At 45.4% G+C, this 19,454-nt stretch overlaps 1 protein-coding gene across 47 annotated transcripts in view; it reads left to right on the top strand.

The window, feature by feature from the left end:
- The window catches only part of DYRK4 (dual specificity tyrosine phosphorylation regulated kinase 4), a 45,881-nt gene extending 29,260 nt beyond the window's left edge, over nucleotides 1-16,621 (top strand). For 37 of the 47 annotated variants that reach the window (XM_081593861.1, XM_081593853.1, XM_081593832.1 and 34 more), the window contains 6 exons: nucleotides 2,241-2,322; nucleotides 6,914-7,086; nucleotides 9,209-9,269; nucleotides 12,931-13,060; nucleotides 14,983-15,158; nucleotides 16,307-16,621. In XM_081593861.1, the coding sequence (XP_081449987.1) occupies nucleotides 2,241-2,322; nucleotides 6,914-7,086; nucleotides 9,209-9,269; nucleotides 12,931-13,060; nucleotides 14,983-15,158; nucleotides 16,307-16,551 (867 nt within the window). In that variant the 3' untranslated portion in view covers nucleotides 16,552-16,621. Of the gene's footprint in view, nucleotides 1-2,240; nucleotides 2,323-3,512; nucleotides 3,601-6,913; nucleotides 7,087-9,208; nucleotides 9,270-12,930; nucleotides 13,061-14,982; nucleotides 15,185-16,306 lie in introns of those variants that run through there. The other 10 variants (XM_081593834.1, XM_081593828.1, XM_081593867.1 and 7 more) reach the window with 4 other exon arrangements.
- Nucleotides 16,622-19,454: the final 2,833 nt, after the last annotated feature.

The following is a 19,454-nucleotide window of genomic DNA, read 5'->3' as shown; positions in this document are numbered from 1 at the left end:
ACTTTGTGTTGGAATTGTTTCTTTATCCATATCCCCTGCTGGACTGCAAGTTTCTCCAAGGTCAAGGTCAGAAACCATGTCTTCTCTCCAATATATTCTCAGGACCTAACATGATCCCTGGCAATAGTAATGGTGAAAGTGAAAGTGAAGTTGTTCCAGTTGTGTCTGACTCTTTGCGACCCCATGGACTGTAGACTGCCAGGCTCCTCCATCCATGGGACTTTTCAGGCAAGAGCACTGGAGTGGGTTGCCATTTCCTCCTCCAGGGGATCTTCCCAACCCAGGGATCAAACCCGGGTCTCCTGCTTTGCAGGCGGACTCCTTACCATCTGAGCCACCAGGGAAGTAATGGTGGGCAGTTAACAATTGCTTGTTGGAAAGAGTTAATGAAGGACTTCCCTGGTGCTCCAGTGGTTAAAACTTCACCCTCTAAAGCAGAGGGTGTGGGTTCGATCCCTGGTCATGGAGGTAGGATCCCACACGCTGGGGCGACCAAAAAGCCAAAACATAAAACAGAAGCAACATTGTAACAAATTTAATGAAGACTTTAAAAATTGTCCACATCAAAAAATTCTTTTAAAAAAGAGAGTTAATGATTGCCGTTGTAAGGAATACAGAGAGGTTGCTAGGGAAAAGGTTTAAGGATATGAAGATCTGGGGTCAGGAGCTGGTTCACAGGTATGTGCCTTAATTTTTCCTCATCCCTTTCTCCTCACCCCAAATTAAAGGTTCACATTATTTAAAAAAAAAAATTCTGTAACTCATTGGCTAGATCTGGGATGCATGCTCAGTTGCTTAGTCGTGTCCGACTCTATTGAGACCCCATGGACTGTAGCCCACCAGGCTCCTTGTCCACAGGATTCTCCAGGCAAGAATACTGGAGTGGGATGCCATTTCCTTCTCCAGGGGATCTTTCCGACCCAGGGATTGAACCCAAGTCTCTGGCTTGGCAGGCAGTTTCTTTATCACCAAGCCAGATCTGGGATACTTCTAATCAAAGATTGTCAAGATAGAGATGTTCTCTTGGGGCTGACTGGTGGAGCCCCACAAGGATAGTGGTACACTGACTTATTCTCCACATCCAGGTTCCTAATTCTCAGCTTTGCATCTCCAAAGGGACCATGGTCTTTGGGCTTAGGGGACTGACTCTCAGCAAGGAACCCACAAGATAGGTGGTAGCTGAAATATGAGCGAATAGATTTGCTTGAGAAGTAGATCAAGTGGACGGGAATATACATGCTCAATAGGAAAGTAGACATACAAGCAGGAGAGTTTGGTGAGTGTGGACTCAAGAATCAGGCAGTTATTCCTGTGGACTTAGTGGTTAGTATCAGTGAGCTGCGGCGGCCTCATGTATCCAATCCCTCGATTCATCTGATATTGAGATCCCTGGAAATATGATTGGGACTCTAACCTTCCAGCCCCAGATGGGCCACTCTCATGCTCTGAGAGGAGAGCCCAGAGCTCTGCCTTCTCATCCAGGATTCTGCTGCAACACCTGGCTTCACAATTTCTGCAAAGGCAGCACAACAGTCCCAACTCCGATCAAATCACCGTGGGGGATTTTTTGTTTCTGTTTTGGTCCTCGATTGTCATACCAGTATGTTTCTGGGGCACTTAATGGAAGTATTCGATTCAGGCGATGATATTTCTTTGTCTTTCTTTCTTAATTAATTTATTATTTTTGGCTGCACTGGGTCTTCATTGCTGCACAGGCTGTCTCTAGTTGTGGCGAGCACAGGTTTCTCATTACAGTGGCTTCTCTTGTTGCGAAGCATGGAGCATGGGCTCGGTAGTTGTGGTGCATGGGTTTAGTTGCTCTGGGGCATGTAGAATCTTCCCATACCAGGGATCGAACCTGTGTCCCCTGCACTGGCAAGTGGATTCTTAACCACTGGATCACCAGGGAAGTCCCGGTCAGTGATATTTCTAAGGCCTTATGCAAGCAAGGCATAAAACTGGGTACTAAGGAAATAAAAAGAAACTCACCATCTTCAGGAGCCGCACCATTTATATCAGTAAAGAGTCAGTATCGAGGCAAAAGAAATACCGCAGAGCAGCAAATACTGGGGCCAGACAAGAGATGCAACCCTGGAAGCAGAAGTCAGAGGAGGGAGACCAGGAGGGGTTTGGAGAGGAGCCCATTTGAAGGAGGTTCCAGAAGATTGGTGGACAGTTAGGTAAATAGCATGCCTCAGCCAACATTGTTAAAACTTGACCTGTGTCTGTCTTCTCTCTAGGAGAATATAGTGTTGTACCAGAAAGGCCAAGTCTCTGTTAAAGTCATTGACTTTGGATCAAGCTGTTATGAACACCAGAAAGGTAGGGCTGTGCCAGTCCATTTGTCCGAATTTCCCCACTGTGATTCTTTCCTTTCCTGAAACAAACAGTTCCCATGTGAGGTCACCTGGGTTCTCCTCTGGGCTCAGCCATCACAGTTGCTGGTTTGATTTTGAACCAAACTGGTTCACATCTCTGAGCTTAAGTTTCCTCCTCTGTAAAATGCAAAGAGAAGGCAATGGCACCCCACTCCAGTACTCTTGCCTGGAAAATACCATGGACGGAGGAGCCTGGTGGGCTGCAGTCCATGGGGTCGCGAAGAGTCAGACACGACTGAACAACTTCACTTTCACTTTTCCCTTTCATGCACTGGAGAAGGAAATGGCAACCCACTCCAGTGTTCTTGCCTGGAGAATCCCAGGGACGGCGGAGCCTGGTGGGCTGCCGTCTATGGGGTCGCACAGAGTCGGACACGACTGAAGCGACTTAGCAGCAGCAGCAGCAAAATGCAAAGGGTGGTTCAAATATGGTGAGGCTGCTTTGCTGCTTTCATACTCTGTGGCTCTGGAATTATCCAAAGACTTCTATCCAAATTATCTTTGGGGTCCAGAGAGCCCTGGGCCCCTGAAAAATGTCAGCTTCCAAGGCCTGACCCCAGCTGTTCCAAATAGAAATTTCTGGGAGAGTACCTGGGAGGCTGTACTTTAGAAAACACAGCCAGTCTAAAGTTTGGGGTTCACGGCCCTAGATTCTCCAGGTTTTATATATAGTCACTATATGCACACACACACACACATGTACATTTCAAGCTAGAATCCAGAAAGCTGCCCTAGAGTATTGAATTGAGCAAAAGGCTCTTTCTTGTTTTTCCATAACATCTTACTGAAAAACCTGAACGAACTTTTTGGCCAGTTCATTTCTACAGCTATCACTGAACCTGATTCAAGAGTCTTTTCTTTTGGCTTTTGTCAGGTTTGTTTATGTCAAGAACATGATACATTCCACAAAGGTCTGCTGAGTGTCTGCGGTGTGTCAGTCACTGTCTAGGGTGTGTGGTGTGTGTGGTAAGTCTCTTCAGTTGTGTCAGCTCTTTGTGACCCCATGGACTGTAGCCCACCAGGCTTCTCTGCCCATAGGGATTTTTCAGCCAAGAATACTGGAGTGGGTTGCCATGTCCTCTTCCTGTATTAGGGTATCAGGAACCAAAAATGAGCATTTCCTGTCCTCTGCAGGCTTACTGCCCAATGGGAGGAGACAGGAAGATGAAAAGATAACGTGATGTGTACAAGGATGAGAAGTATATATTTGGACTGAGCTAAGGCACGTGAAAGAGGAGCTTTTGAACTAGCCTTCATGGGGGCAGGGCAAGTCCGAGGAAGTCCCCTGAAGTTGAAGGAAAGACTATTAAATGGATGTTTCTGAATATTCTCCAAAACCACTTTTGGAGACACAAGTCTGTTATCGTTTACTTATGGAAGCCATAATAAATTCCAGCTAGAAAACATTATTCCTCCCAGAAAGAAAAAATATGCTCGCCCTCCTTGGAGATGAACTCTCTGTAACCCATTACTTAAGATTTATCTTGGCTGCCAAGATGCTCAGAACTGAATTTGTAATGATCTTACCCTTGGTTTCCAGGTATTGTTTTCCACTTTTATGTTTTCTGACTTCCCTTGATCTTTATTTTAACCACAAAACAGTAGAGAGAATGGATGCTCAATTAGAACCGTTTGAGTTCAAATCCCAGCTCTGCCACCTGCAGTTGAGTGACCTTGGGAATTTACTGAATCTCTGTATGCCTCAGTTTCCTCATTTTAAAATGGGTATGATAATAATACCTGCTTAAACCTAAAAGTCCATCGACAGAGGAATGGATAAAGAAGATGTGGTACCTGTATACAATGGAATATTACTCACCCATATAAAGGGAATTTAATTGAGTCATTTGTAGTGATGTGGATGGACCCAGAGCCTGTCATACAGAGTGAAGTAAGTCAGAAAGAGAAAAACAAATATCATATAATAACACATAAATATGGAATCTAGAAAAACGGTACTGATGAACCTGTTTGTAAGGCAGGAGTATAGATGTAGACACAGAGAACAAACTTGTGGACACAGCAGGGGAAGGAGAGGGTGGGACGGATTGGGAGAGTAGCACCACATATATACACTATCATGTGTAAAATGGATGAGAGCTAGTGTGGGAAGCTTCTGTATGGCACAGAGAGCCCAGCCCAGTGCTCTGTGATGACCTAGAAGGGTGGGTGGGGAGGTGAGTGAGAGAGAGGTTCAAGAGGGAGGGGACATATGTATACATATGGCTGATTCACGTTGTACAGCAGAAACTGACACAATGTTGTATAGAATTGTACTCCGATTGAAAACAGCTAAAATAAAATTATAACTGTTGTAGGATAGTTGTAATGATTCAAAGAGTTAATCCATATAAATCACTTGGAACAGTGCCTGACACATGTAAGCATCATGTGAGTATCCATTAGATTTACTTTTAATTTTTTTCTCTTATTGACTTATTTTTCATTGAGGTATAGTTGACCTTCGGTATAAGTTAGATTCAGGTGTACAACATACTGATTTGACTTTTGCATATGCATATGAAATGATCACCATGATAAGTCTAGTAACCATCTGTCCCCATAAAAATTATTGCAATATTATTGATTGTATTCCATGTGCTGTATATTACATCCTGTGGCTTGTTTATTTTAGAACTTTTCAGACTTAAGTTTGTACTTCTTGATCCCCTTCAGCTAGCTCATTCATCCCCACCCTCACCCCTTCCCTCTACTCTCCTGTCTATTTGTACTTTGATTGCAAAGTGCCTCAAGTCCATTTTGGAAGCAGATAGGGTATAAAAGTCATTTTTGTTAGATCTTCACTTTGTTTTAAATTACAAAAAAAATATTACATCCTTATTGTAACCAATTCAAACAATAAAGAAGTGACTGGACTTCCTCCATGGTCCAGAGGTTAAGAACCTGCCTGTAAGGTGGCTGGATTTGTTCTCTGGTCATGAACCTAAGATCCCACATGCCAGAAGACATACACACACACACACACATACACACACACACACATACACACACACACACACACAGTGAAGTGACTGCAAATCCCTGCCCTGCCCCCACCTAGGTAACCAATTAACAGCATTTGCAAAATAACTGTAATGTCCCATTCCTTCATCTCAGTCTTCTCAACTATAAAATCTAGGTTGCCTACAGTACTACCTGTCGTACATCCTCCTCTGCTGAGATTTTTGTTAAGCTTTTCTTTCTATACTTTACATTATACAACACAGTGCACATAATATATTGAATACGCATGTTAAAATTATGCATTTTGCATGCTACTTTTTCAATTCTCATATACCTCTTCCCTTGCCAAATTGCAATATTTTTAGAGCATGTCTACCCCAGATTAATCAAACAGTTTGAAAACTTAGCTTTACATTTGCCTTACGTTTTCTTTTTTAAAAGCTTGTCTTGGTATCCATATGTTTGTCCTCTACATGTGTGTCTTGGTTTCTACTTTGCAAATAAGGTCACCCATCCCATTTTTCTAGATTCCACATATACATGTTAATACATGATACTTTGTCTCTTTCTGACTTAGTTCACTCTGTAAGGGGGAAGGCAATGGGATGAACTGGGAGTTTGGGATTGACACATATAAACTATTGATACAAGGTGTAAAACAGATAACTAATGAGAATGTACTGTATGGCACAAGGAACTCTTCTCAGTGCTCTGTGGCGACCTACATGGGAAGGAAATCCAAACAAGAGGGGCTATATGTATATGTATAGCTGATTCATGTGGACATAAACTTGGGGAAACTTCAGGAGATGGTGAGAGACAGAGAGGCCTGGCATGCTGCAGTCCATGGGGTCTCAAAGAGTCAGACATGACTGGGCGACTGAGCAACAACATCATAGCTGCTCCATTTTGCTGTGCAGCAGAAACTATCACAACATTGTAAAGCAACTGTACTCAAATAAGAGATAATTTAAAAAGCTTGCCTGACAAATTTGCTTCCTTAGAACAATGCTTTCTTTAAAGCTCTTTATCAATAACTTGAAGATAACAACCCCTCATGAGAATCAGGCTGCTGTGATGATGTGATGAGACAGATATGGGATAGACTCATAAGTCATGCTTTTGAACTATGGTGCTGGAGAAGACTCTTGAGAGTCCCTTGGACCACAAGGAGAGCAAACCAGTCAATCCTAAAGGAAATCGACCCTGAATATTCATTGGAAGGACTGATGCTGAAGCTGAAGCTCCAATATTTTGACCACCTGATTCAAAGGGCCGACTCACTGAAAAAGACTCTGATGCTGGGAAAGGATGAAGGCACAAGGAGAAGGGGATGACAGAGGATGAGATGGTTGGATGGCATCATCGACCCAATGGCCATGAGTTTGGGCAAACTCCAGGAGATGGTGAAGGACAGGGAGCCTGGTGTGCTGCAGTCCATGAGGTTGCAAAGAGTCAGACAGGACTGAGTGACTGAACAACAATTGATGAGTCATAAGTGCTGCAGATATGTGGCGCAGTGTGCCCTGGGAGGAGGTTTCCATATGAAATTTCCCTTCTCTCCCCCACAGTCTACACCTACATCCAGAGCCGGTTCTACCGATCTCCAGAGGTGATCCTGGGCCATCCATACAACATGGCCATTGACATGTGGAGCCTGGGCTGCATCATGGCCGAGCTGTACACGGGCTACCCACTGTTCCCCGGGGAGAACGAGGTGGAGCAGCTGGCCTGCATCATGGAGGTGAGTGGGCTGGGCTGCCTTCCAGCAGACACCCTTGGGGCGGGTAACTTTTGTCCTCAGATGCCAGGTGGCATCTGGCTCGCTGTAGAGCGGTGGCCGGCATCTATTAACAGGGGAGGGTTGGATGTTTCACAATTATGTACACGTGTGAGTTGACATTTAACATTTTTATCAGAAATTTAACTAGTTACAAAGGATGTAATTTCCAGCATATTATGAATCGTGATGTTTAAAATAAGACTGTTATAGCAGTCTTTCCAGGCTTTCCAGGTGGCTCAGTAGTAAAAAAATATTCCTCCTGCTAATGCAGGAGACATGGGAAATGTGAGTCTGATCCCTGGGTCAGGAAGATCCCCTGGAGGAGGAAATAGCAACCCACTCCAGTATTCTTGCCTGGAGAATCCCATGGACAGAGAAGCCTGGTGGGCTACAGTCCATGGGGTCGCAAAACAGTTGGACACAACTTAGCAACTAAACAACTTCCCGGATATATTCAAAAGAATGTAAAAACCAGAATGACACAACACCCAACAAAATCTATGTACTGTTCAGTCATTAGTTATCATCTTAACTTTCTGGGAAGAATATCTCCCAGTGAAAAGGTTTTACCAAGACTCTCATATAATCATGTATTATGCCTGCTCTTCTCTTACTTAAAGGCATCTTGTTATGAAGCCAAATTAGATGACAGAGGAATCTGGTGGGCTACAGTCTATGGGGTTGCAAAAAATCAGACACAACTGAGTGACTAACACTTTATTTTTCTTTTCACTACGAAGCCAAGTTAGACAGCATAGGAAAAAGTAATCCCCAAAAGTGGAAATTTCACATTTTAGGATTTTCCCAGTGATATTTTGACTGTGAACAAAGGTGTAGCTAATTTCTCACTGTCTACCTGTTTATCTATCCATCCATCCCAAATTTGTATTTTCTAGATTTTCTTAAAGATGGCTGGAGAGGCACATACAGCCTTGAGAATTAATATAGAGATTCATCTCATGGTTGAAACTAATAATAAAGTATTCAAATACTTTAGGTATTAGTGCTATGATGATAGCCATGGTGGGATGAACACTACCCTGGAAATCAGTAAACCTGGAAGCTACTCCTCTTTCTCTTTGACAATTCACTTCTGTGCTCTGGGTCTCTGTAAAGTGAGGGGACCAGAGTCCATGGCTTCTGAGGCTGATGATGGATGATTTAATGAAGCATTCCTGAGCCAATCATCTTCCAATTTCCAGGAGAATTGGGGCGGGGGAAACAGATCCAAGTGGAGGTTCTCACTGCCCCAGAACTGATTCAGCTTCCTCTTGATCTCAAGCTGAGGAGCACCAGGGAAGGGACAAGGCTGGGAACCAGGCTGCAAAGCCAGGAACCCAGGGCTGATGGGGACACCCTTTGTTTCTCTCTGTGCAGCCCTGTAGGTTGCTGTGCAGATAAGGTGACCAGGCAGGCGCTGATCTTTTCCTTTCAGAAGGTCATCCTGTGGTCTGATGTCCATCTGGTGGTTTCCATCTGCTTTTCCTCCCCTTCCCTTTGATGCTCTGAGCTGGGAGGTGTCACTCCTTCTTTCTCAGGTGGTGCACATCTGCACTCATTTACTCGCTCTGGCAGTGAGAGCTGGCAGCCATATCAAGTGCCCACCTGGCTCATGCCGATGCCTGTTTAGGGTAACGTGGGCAATGCTGATCGATTCTCAGGATACTGGAATGGCCCTGGATTAGGAGTCGAGTCTCAGGCTGTGGTCCTGCTCTACCACTGGCTTGAGGTTATTCCTTCATGGTGCTGTTTGTTGTTTACTCACGCAATCCTGTCTGACCCTTTGCATCCCCATGAACTCTAGCCCACCAGGCTTCTCTGTCTACGGGATTTTCCAGGCAAGAATATTGGAGTGGGCTGTCATTTCCTCCTCCAGGAAATCTGCCTGATGCAGAGATCAAACCTGCGTCTCCTGCATTGGCAGGCCGATTCTTTACCGCTGAGCCACTAGGGAAGCCTTATTAACTTCATATCTTGGGTCCTTGTCTGGAGAAGCCAGTTTGGCCAAAGTGCCACCTGGTTCCAATAGTCTTGGCAAGTGTGACCCCAGGAGAGTGAATCCACCGCTTTGCCCTTATTGCAGGTGCTGGGCCTGCCACCAACCCACTTCATCCAGACGGCCTCCAGGAGACAGACGTTCTTTGGTGAGTCTTGGGTCTGACCCTCTTTTTACCACGGTGGCTGATAAGGTTCCCTAGCCCTTGAAGACACCTTCCATGCCCTACACCCCATACAATGCTCTTCCTCTGGCCCCACCCCAAAGGGCAGGCTGTGCTTAGAGGTTTCGTTCAGAAAAGTGAAAAGATGCTGAGAATGGTACCAGGTGTGTGATGGAGGTGGGTTGGGGAAATCATACCGGGAATGAGATCCTGTCAGGTGCCTGACGGTGACCAGGTTCCTGCTTAGAAGACCCATCAGCAGGTCTCAAACCCTCAAAGATTAGAACTCTGCCCTCTTTTATAAACTCTCCCCACCTCCCCCAGCAGCTTGCCTGCCCACTCACATGATGCACTGTCCAGGGAAATCAAAGAGCTCAGGAGTCCTCGCAAGAACAGTGGAAAATTCCATCATTCCATTCCATCATTAATGGAGCCCTGTTCTTTCCTGCTGAAATTCTCTTAATCACCCAGCCCCTTACTATTCCAGGTTCACTGCGACTTCGCTATCAAACGGATAAGCAAGGGCTGTCAGAGCAGTTTTGCTGTGGCTATGCGATGGCTTGTCAGTTATGTACAGGACATCTGCCTAATTGCTGGAATTCAGCCTCATCCACAGTCCCTGGGCTGCCCCCCACTCACAGTTCCCAGGCTCTGGATTTTAGGCTTCTCTGCCCTTCCAGCTGAGTCGTGCTGTGCAGGACAGACAGATGAATGAATGAATGAGGTGCAACTGAGGCAGGGCTTCTGGGCCACTCTGAACCAGAAGGTGAAGCCAGTCCCAGGTCTACAATCCCTTTGCTAAGGGATCCCCATGGAGCAAAAGCCATAATGGCCCTAGTGGCAGCCAAGTAGAGCGAAGCCAGGCATGATGGAATGGGGCTCCTTGAAGGGACTCCCTGCCATCTGAGAGACACATCTTGTCACATCAACAGCACAGTCAAAAAAACACTACTCTGGGGGATCCTCCTGGACAAAAATGTTGCAGTCGTGTCAATGATCAGTCCATGTATATTGGTTCAGCCACGTGGGGGTTAAAATGTAGTCTATTTCTATATCATTTGGTGAAAAAGCCACAGCCCTGAGCCCCTGCCACAGCCACAGGTTCTCTGGCATCTCTCCTAGCACTCCTTGGAGCCCATGAGCCAGAAACTAAAAGTTTAAGGTCTGGCAAGAAAGAGTCCTCCAGGATCCCCCTCCAATGCCAAAGCTGTCATCCACTCTGATTGGTTGGTCCTGCGCCATCCCAATGGTTATATCTTTTAAACGTCAGCATGTAGTCATGGCCAGAGGCGTAAAGACTGCCTCTGAGTAGGGTCAGTGTTGGTGTCCCGGCTGCCTTAGGGAAGTGCCCACAGGCTAGATCTTCTTTGAAAGTAATCTGACGAAAGCAGACCTTCTTTGAAAGAAGGTCTGGCTGACTGGTGTAACTTATGCCCAGGTCGACAGAACTGGTTGTTTGACGCCAAATATACTTTTCCCATTCACCACTTTTAACTCAGCCTTTTGGATGTCAAAGGATTTTAGGGAAAGATGAGTAGGCACATGCTGTTCCCTCCTGCTTGACAAAGACATTGTGGGGAGACTCACCTCTCAAACCGATAACCCTGAACTCAGGAGATTGTATTTGGGGGAATCAAAAGGAAGGGAATAGAGGGCATTTTGGTAAGAGGATAGCAAAGGCTCACACATGTCCGTTTCATCAAGAACCTGACTTTTACCATCACCACCAGGCTTCAGAATGAGCGATGTGGTTTTGGTAGCAGTATTATGCATCTTCCCTTCCCGCACAAGAAAGGACTTTATTGGGAGCCGCCTCTTCTTCTGTGCTTCCCAAACTTTATCTGATTCTAAGAATCATCTGGGTTCTTGGAAATAGTGCTAATTCCCGTCATCCTCCTATGATATGGTGGCTTTGAGATGGGAGTCAGGAGTCTGTATGTTTTTATAGCAACTTAGGATGAGGCAAGTTTGGAAAACCCTATGCCGACTTCAGTTCTTGTCTCTTGGGCTGTCAACAGGTCCTCGAACACCCCAGCCACTGCAAGTTAATATCTCTAATTAGCAGCAAAGTGATGTTGCTTCAAGGATAGCAAGAGATGTAGGTGGTCCAGGCAGCAAGAAGGAGGGGGGGAGGATAATGAGGTAATGGAGAAGAGAGAGGTGGGGAAAACTTGTACAAGAAAAGCAGTTGCATAAGGATGACTATAGGGTTTGTGTTGTTGTAAGCCCATGAGTCTGATTCTTCTTTGATCATCTGTGAATAGACAGCATAGGATAAGGTGGGAACTTGGTGCCACAGTCAAAAGGAAAGTGGGGATTTGGTGAGATGGTTGGATGGCATCGCCAACTCAGTGGATGTGAGTCTGAGCAAACTCCAAAAGATGGCGAAGGACAGGGAAGCCTGGTGTGCTGCAGTCCTTAGGGTCACAAAGTCAGACACCACTGAGCAACTGAACAACAACAAAAACAGGACCCATGCCCTAAGCAGTACCCCCAGCCCATTTGTATCTATATAAACACACAGAGATACCCATGTGTGTATACACACAAACACACATTTGTGGGCTTTTCCAGGAATTCAGTAAAAAGAGCAGGTATTCTGTTGGACACACTGAAAATTGCATGGATTGCATAATTGGAAACCCTTCATTGTGTGCCTTTCATTGTATGAACCCCACTGAGCTTTTGTGAGAATTCCATGGAACGTGTCAATTGTGTGTGTGTGTGTGTTTATATATCCACCCTTTCACATGCATGTTTGTAAGGAGTGAGCATACATGGTCATCTTTCTGAACACGCTCACTGGTGGATGTGCAAACGAGTGGCCTCACCTGCAAAGCACTGCACTGGGTGTACTCAGGCTACCTTTGGAGCTGTCTCCAGGGCTTCTTTTCAGCAATGACGGATCATACATTTGGTGAGGGCTTTAAAAACAGTGGAAATGGATGAAGAAAGGCATTCTAAGCTGTGTCTTAAGTCACCAGCCAAGTTTGATCATTGCAGTTATGGACAAAATGTTGACATGACTGTAAAAAAAAAGAAATGAAATTAATTTGCTTATGTGATTTGTACGTGAGTTCTAAGAGCACATTCCTTCTCCTAAAATGACTTTCTTGTTATTCCCCATGGATGTCCCAAATTCTCACATTTTGGGATAAGTGAAGGAAGGAGCAGGAGCAGAGATAAGCCAAGAGTGGACAGTATCCTTTTTGCTCAGAGCTGAAAGTTTCTGTCATTTCATATTTACTTTTAAATTTTTTATTATTTTATTATTATTGTTATCATCACCATCGTCATTATTGTCATCATAGTCGTTATTTTTTACGTTGGTTGAGGTTAAATCATTGAAATCATTTAATTGATTCTGGGAGGAAGTGGTGGGAAGGAGGCTCAGAACACATGGTGTAGTAGGAAATGTTGTTTGTAGATTGTGTTCACTGGATTGGTTTACACGTGGTTATTTCAAACTGACTGGGGCTTCGGGATGTGTTTGTGTGGGGGTTGGTGGGGGAGGGGGCAGTGTGGGACCGAGCAGGGGAAGGCTGCAGAGACCACGCCAAGAAGCAGCCCAGTTGAGTGAACAGCTGTGATGTGATCAATGCATATTTACACCTGGAACTAAACACAGAATGTTGTATCTCTAAAGATTCCAAAGGTTTTCCTAAAAATATAACCAACAACAGGGGGAAAAAGAGATACCCGGATTCCAAGGATCTCACCGTGTTGCTGAAAACCTACGACACCAGCTTCCTGGACTTTCTCAGAAGGTGTTTGGTGTGAGTTTGTCAGGGTGTCTTTGCTTCTGGGGTTCCCTCTTCAGTTCTGTCCTTTCCCACACGTTTGCGGGTGGAAGTCTGGGAGGCAGTGATGACAGCACAATGAACACGGACCGTAGAGCTTCAGAGTCTACAAGGTGCTTCCCCATCCGTTGCCTGATCCACCCACTCATCGTCCTGCGTGATCGGTGGGGCAGATGACTTGCTCTGTTTTGCGACTCAGAGGCTGAGGCTCAGAGAGGCTAAGTGATTGCCCTGGAGTGCACAGAGTGTGGGTTGAACTCTCTTGCTTCCTTGGCCTGACTGTCTGGCAGCAAGGTTGTAGGCACGTCCTCAATGTCTCCTGCTTCGTGAACTGAAGCCGAGGTCTTCAGGGAGCCTGTTGTGCATCCGCACCCAGGATAAGCTGGTTTTAGCGCCCTCCCCACCAATTCCCCGAAGATTTAACAGTCTAAATCCTCTCATATGAGGGAATTAGGGCAAGGGTGATCTATAAAGCATTTATTATGTGCAGTTTTTTTAGTATCTATAGGCATATTTTGAACCTTAGAAAGTAGGTACTTCTGTACTTCGGTCAAGTCATAGAAAAAAAAAACAACAACACGCAAATCATTTTAGAACAGGACCTAGTTTAGAAGTATTTAGAAAGTACCAGCTATTGTCACTATTTTTTTAATTTTAAATATTTACTTACTTGGCTGCTCCGGGCCTTAGCTGTGGCACGCGGGATCTTTGATCTTCATAGACTATGCAGGATCTTTCGGTTGCGGCATGTGGTCTCTAGGGATGGACCAGGGATCGAACCCAGGCCCCCTGCATTGGGAGTGTGGAATCCTAACTTCAGGACCCCCCGGAAAGATCCCTATTGTCACTATTTTTAAAGAGGTTGAGGCTTCCCTGGTGGTCCAGTAGTCAGAACTCTTCGCTTCCCATACAAGGGGTGCAGGTTCAATCCCTGTTTAGGGAACTAAGATCTCACATGCTGGGTGGTGCGGCCAAAAAATAAAAATTAAAAAAGAATTTTAAAGAATATAAGAAAAGGTTCCTGAGAAGTGAATCTTGGCTCAATCAAAATGAAGAACTTTTAAAGAACTGGAGTTTTTAAAAGTTAGACTAGCTAGTTCTGTGAGTTAGTGCCTTGTCACTAAAATACTCAAGAAAGGCAAGATGACTCTGTGGTGGGTGTTCTGTCAGATACATTTTGTTATACATTAGAAGTAGTAATCTACTTCTAATCACCAAGTCCCTTACAATCTTAATATTCTAGTATTCTATAATTTTCTTTGTGATGTATTCGGAGGTCCAAATTCCATAGTTTGGGAATATCAATTAAGTATCTTTTCGTTTTGGTGTTCTTAGTATATTAAATCCGGAAGTCCATCGATTTAGATGTTCTATACTATTTCTTGTAAGGGAATTGCTAGGAACTTTGGAAGCCTTGGGCGCTGAGATTTTCGTTGGCTTGTCATACACATTTTCTAAAAAGATCACTTCTACTTGTTGCTTCCAGGTACTTAAAAATGAGGGCTTCCCTGGTGGCTCAGCAGTAAAGAATCCGCCTGCAATGCAGGAGACCTGGGTTCAGTCCTTGGGTCGGGACGATCACCTGGAGGAGGGCATGGCAACCCACTCCAGTATTCTTGCCTGGGAACTCCATGGACAGAGGAGCCTGGTGGGCTATAGTCCATGGGGTCACAAAGAATCAGACACACACACACACACACACACACACACACTTTAACATTGTATGTCATAATCTCTGTTCTGTGATATCTCTGAGTTACAACATAGCTTAAATGGGTTCTGTAAAAATGAACCATCTTTATATTTTATTTAGGTTCTTTATTGGGGTCTTTGAGAGTATTTCATTACTAAAAAGGGAAATAGAACCCTAACTGGTCCTGGGCTTTGTTGGTGTGTAGCTGGGAGCCCTCTCTTCGCATGACCCCTGACCAGGCTCTCAAGCACGCTTGGATTCACGAGCCTCGGAACCTTAAAGCTCGGCCCAGGCTTCAGACCTTGAGGAAAACGAGTCTCTGTTTCCCCTCTGAGTCCAGGAAGGACAAGGTTCAAGCACATCATCACTTGGGCAAAAAAGGTACAGCCCCTCGAATAACCTATTCTGTCTTCATAATCCCAGGGAGTCAGGTGGCTCTGGAGGACTACATGTCACTTTCTCTGAGCTCAGCCTTGGTTAATTACTCTGGTTTCATCATGACCAGCCAGCCATTTCTTTCTTTCTTTCTTTCTTTTTTTTTTTTAAGATTTTTGATGTGGACCATTTATTGTCATTATTGAATTTGTTACAACATTGCTTGCTTCTGCTTTTCTTTTCTTTTTTTTTATGTTTTGAGTTTTGGCTGCGAGGCATGTGGGATCCTAGCTCCCCAACCAGGAATCTAACCCACAGCCCCTGCACTGGAAGGCAAAGTCCTAACCTCCAATGGCAGTCCTGGCCTGCCATTTCTTCATTTGGGAATTTTCCTCTTTCAGGAAACTTGGTTATGGCTGGGTTCTCCTTTTTTTCCCCTCTCATCATTAGGAATTTCCATGTTTCTCCTATCTTCAATTCTCTTTCCTCTGCTTTTCTTTCAATCTGTCCTCCTGTGCGTGCCCTATAATTACCTTTTGAATTTTTACCAGACAGATTGCAAAATTATGCAAATATCTTTTATACGCAATATAACCGCAGGGTTATGTACTTGATCACTGGAGTCAGTATATCTGGGATAAATTCTGGCCCCACCACTCACCAGGAGTGAGCCCTTGGGCAATTTACTTAACCTCTCTGTGCCTCAGTTTCTCCACTTATGAGAATGAGAGTAATGCTGATTCTGTCTAGCTGCAGGAAGTAACTGTCAAGTGCTTAGAATGATGGGCTTCCCCTGCGGCTCAGTGGTAAAGAATCTACCTGCAGGAGATGCAGGAGACCCGGGTTTGATCCCTAGGTTGGGAAGATCCCCTGGAGAAGGGCATGGCAACCCACTCCAGTATTCTTGCCTGGACAATCCCATGGACAGAGGAGACTGGTGGGCTACAGTCCATGGGGTCGAAAAGAGACAGGACTGAGCGACTGAGCACGCATGCTTAGAACAATGCCTGGCACATAGAATGTGCTTTACAAATGAACCATTTTTGTATCGTTAACCACCAGGATTTCCCAGAAGTGATTTAGAGCCTGTTGGACAGTTAGAACATAACTCATGTTTGAACACTGACTTATTCCCGCTGTCTTCTCCTTGGCAGATGTGGTCCTCCGAGTAGAGGCTAAAGACAAAATCAAAGATGGCACCACCAAACAGGATGAGAATACAGGCAATCAGCAAGGCTCTGGCCAGCACGCGGCTGAGGTGATCCAGCTGCCTCATCTGGCAGAAGCTTCCGGAAAGCCAGAGGCGGCTGTTGGGCCAGAGGAGTCCAAGACCTCCACGGGACAACAGAACAAAAAGTGCTCCCCCAAGAACACAAATACTTTACCGCCTATTGTGTGACCTGAGCGGAGGGTGTGTCTGCTCTTTTCCCCCCGTGATTTGTATTAGAGACAGCGCTTATATTGTACAATACTTAAGATGGTTGTTTTTTTTTTAATGCATAAAGGTTTGTTTGAAAAAAAAAAAGGGCCTCTATTCACCTGGCCAATTGGCATGATTTCTGTGATGAGGGATTGGAAAGAATGTCCTTGCATCCAGGCTCCTTCCTTATTCCCTTAACCAAACAAACAACCAGTGGCAACCCACTCCAGTACTCTTGCCTGGAGAATCCCATGGATGGAGGAGCCTGGTAGGCTGCAGTCCATGGGGTCGCGAAGAGTCGGACACGACTGCAGTGACTTAGCAGCAACAGCAGCAGCAGCAAACAAGGAGTGCACGGGGGTAGTGTGGGGGTTGGGGGGTGGTGGGGATGTTACTGACCAGAGTTCTTGGCCCTCCGCAATGACTAGAGGCCAGGGAGGAAATTCAGGCAAAGTTTTATTGGGGTCCCTGCTGCTTGAGTGGGGAGCAAGAACAAACAGCAGGTTCCCTTGCTCACTCCCTGGGTGAAGGGAGCTGGTTCCTTAAGTGGGGTAAGGGTACAGGGTACGGGTGTGTCCAGGGTTTGGGCTGGAGGAGTGGCTTGCCCATCTCTTAGTTGGTGGTGTGTACAGAGGACATGCTCAGTACCCTGCTTTTGCTCCTGACCCCTTGTTTTGGCTCCAGGCTCTTCAAAAGTGACAGTGGGTTTGTTGGTCTCTTTGTATCTTTTGGGTCCAGAATTTGCCCCCAACTGGGCATGCACATGGTTATTTTTAGCCCCATACAGTTTCTTTGTATTTTGTTGCTGGAGGAGAGGTGTGTCCAGGTGCAAGCAGTGCAGCCAAGGGTCCCAGGTCCCAGTCTGTCTCAGGGAGAGAACTAAGTACTCAATGTTACAGCATCACTAGTAAAAGTGAAAATGTTAGTTGCTCAGTCATGTCTGACTCTTTGTGACCCCATGGACGATAGTCCACCAGGCTCCTCTGTCCATGGGATTCTTTAGGCTCCTCAGTCCAATACTGGAGTGAGTTGCCATTTTCTTCTCCAGGGGATCTTCCTGACCCAGGTATTGAACCTGGGTCTCCTGCATTGTGGGGAGATTCTTTACTGTCTGAGTCACCAGGGAAGTATCACCAAGAGTACTAAAAGAACAGCATCACTAAGAGAACTCTAAATAATAATAAACTTTTTACCTCTTGCCTAAGAGTTAACCTATGCCAGTTATAATTCTGGTCTGGGAATGACAGAAGCCAAGTTCCAACTCATTTAAACAACAGAGGGCATTTACTGGTTTTCATGACTGGGGAATCAGGATGAGTAGATGGAGACACAGCAGGATCTGGGAATTCAGACAAGATCATGGAGCTCAGAAGCTCTCACCCCCTCTTAGTCTTGCTTCGTTTATGGTTGACTTCATTCTGAAGAGAAGCTCTGCCCATGAGTTAAGATGACCACTATCATCCCATCAAAAGTAGCAGTCTTCCTGCTAGTAGGAAAGTCTCAGAAGTAATTGGATTTGAACCCATCACTGTGTCTGAGATATTGGGGTCCTCCAATTGGCCATCCAGGATTGCAAGCCCACAGTGTGGTGGTGGCAATGCCATGACTGATGCTTCTCTAAGACCACGTGGAGTAGGAGATGGCAGGTTTCCCGAAGGTCAGAAGATGAGCAAACTACAGGATGTGTCCATTCATCCACCACCTGCCCTTCTAGCCTGCCTACATGAACTCAGTCTGTATATGGTTGTAATTAAAGTACAGATAAATGTGTGCAAAAGAAACTCAAGATCATAACATCATAAACCACCTGGGATATATACCTGGATCCATAGTTTTCATTTTAATCACTGTGTAATAGTCCATGAAGGGAGACATTGGGTGATTGAAGCCATTGGGTTTGGGTGAGATCACCTGGGGAAGATGATTGAGAACAGTGGAGGGTCAAGAGGGTCAAATCCTGGGAGAGAGAAACATGTAAGGGGTTGAGTAGAGCCAGAGAGATGCAGAAAAATAGGAAACCTAGAAACCAGAGGAGGAGGAAGTTTCTAGAAGGAAGGATGGAAAATGTAAAATTGCTGGACAACATATAATTCAGAAAGTGCTTCTAAAGTGAGGTGATATGGACATTAAGTCAGAGCAGTGTTCTAACAGGTGACTTGTCCCACATCCTCTAGCTGGAGAGGTACAGGACTGGCCGCCGAACTCAGGTCCTCTGGACCTTTTTGGACCCTGAGAGTCTGCAACCAAGGATAAAGGTGAGATGGACAGTTCTGGGGAGATAGGACAAGAAACCAGGTCCTGGTAGCCTAATTTAAAGTATTCAGATTGGATATTGAAAAATATGTACATGGTTACCAAGGGCTGAAATAACTCTTGACAAACTGTGGCTTATTTAGGAACCCCTTTAAAGCAGGGAAGTCACAAGTCACTGATGGGTCGATGGGAAGTGTGTTTCCATAGACAACAGGCCCACCAACGTGTGGCTGGGCTCTCAGGCAGGCAGTACTTTTACTCTGCTAGCCATTGGGCTCTTTTTCATTCCTGAGACCGCTTCACCTTGTTGCCCCATTGGGGCTTCCCAGGTCTTGAACTGACTCACTGGAAAAGACCCTAATGCTGGGAAAGATTGAAGGCTGGAGGAGAAGGGGACAAACAGAGGATGATATGGTTGGATGGCATTACCGACTCAATGGACATGAGTTTAGCTAAACTCCAGGAGTTGGTGATGGACAGGGAGGCTTGATGTGCTGCAGCCCATGGGGTTGCAGAGTCAGACGTGACTGAGCGACTGAATTGACTGAGGTCTCGCCAGTAATAAAGAACCTGCCTGCCAACGTAGGAGACATGCAAGATGTGGGTTCGATCCCTAGATGGGGAAGGTC

The sequence above is a fragment of the Giraffa tippelskirchi genome, chromosome 4 (genome assembly GCF_054371585.1).
Source record: "Giraffa tippelskirchi isolate mGirTip1 chromosome 4, T2T-mGirTip1v1.2.pri, whole genome shotgun sequence".
Taxonomy (NCBI): Eukaryota; Metazoa; Chordata; class Mammalia; order Artiodactyla; family Giraffidae; genus Giraffa; species Giraffa tippelskirchi.
Note: the sequence above shows the minus strand (reverse complement) of the source record. Positions and strands in the feature narration are given on the sequence as shown.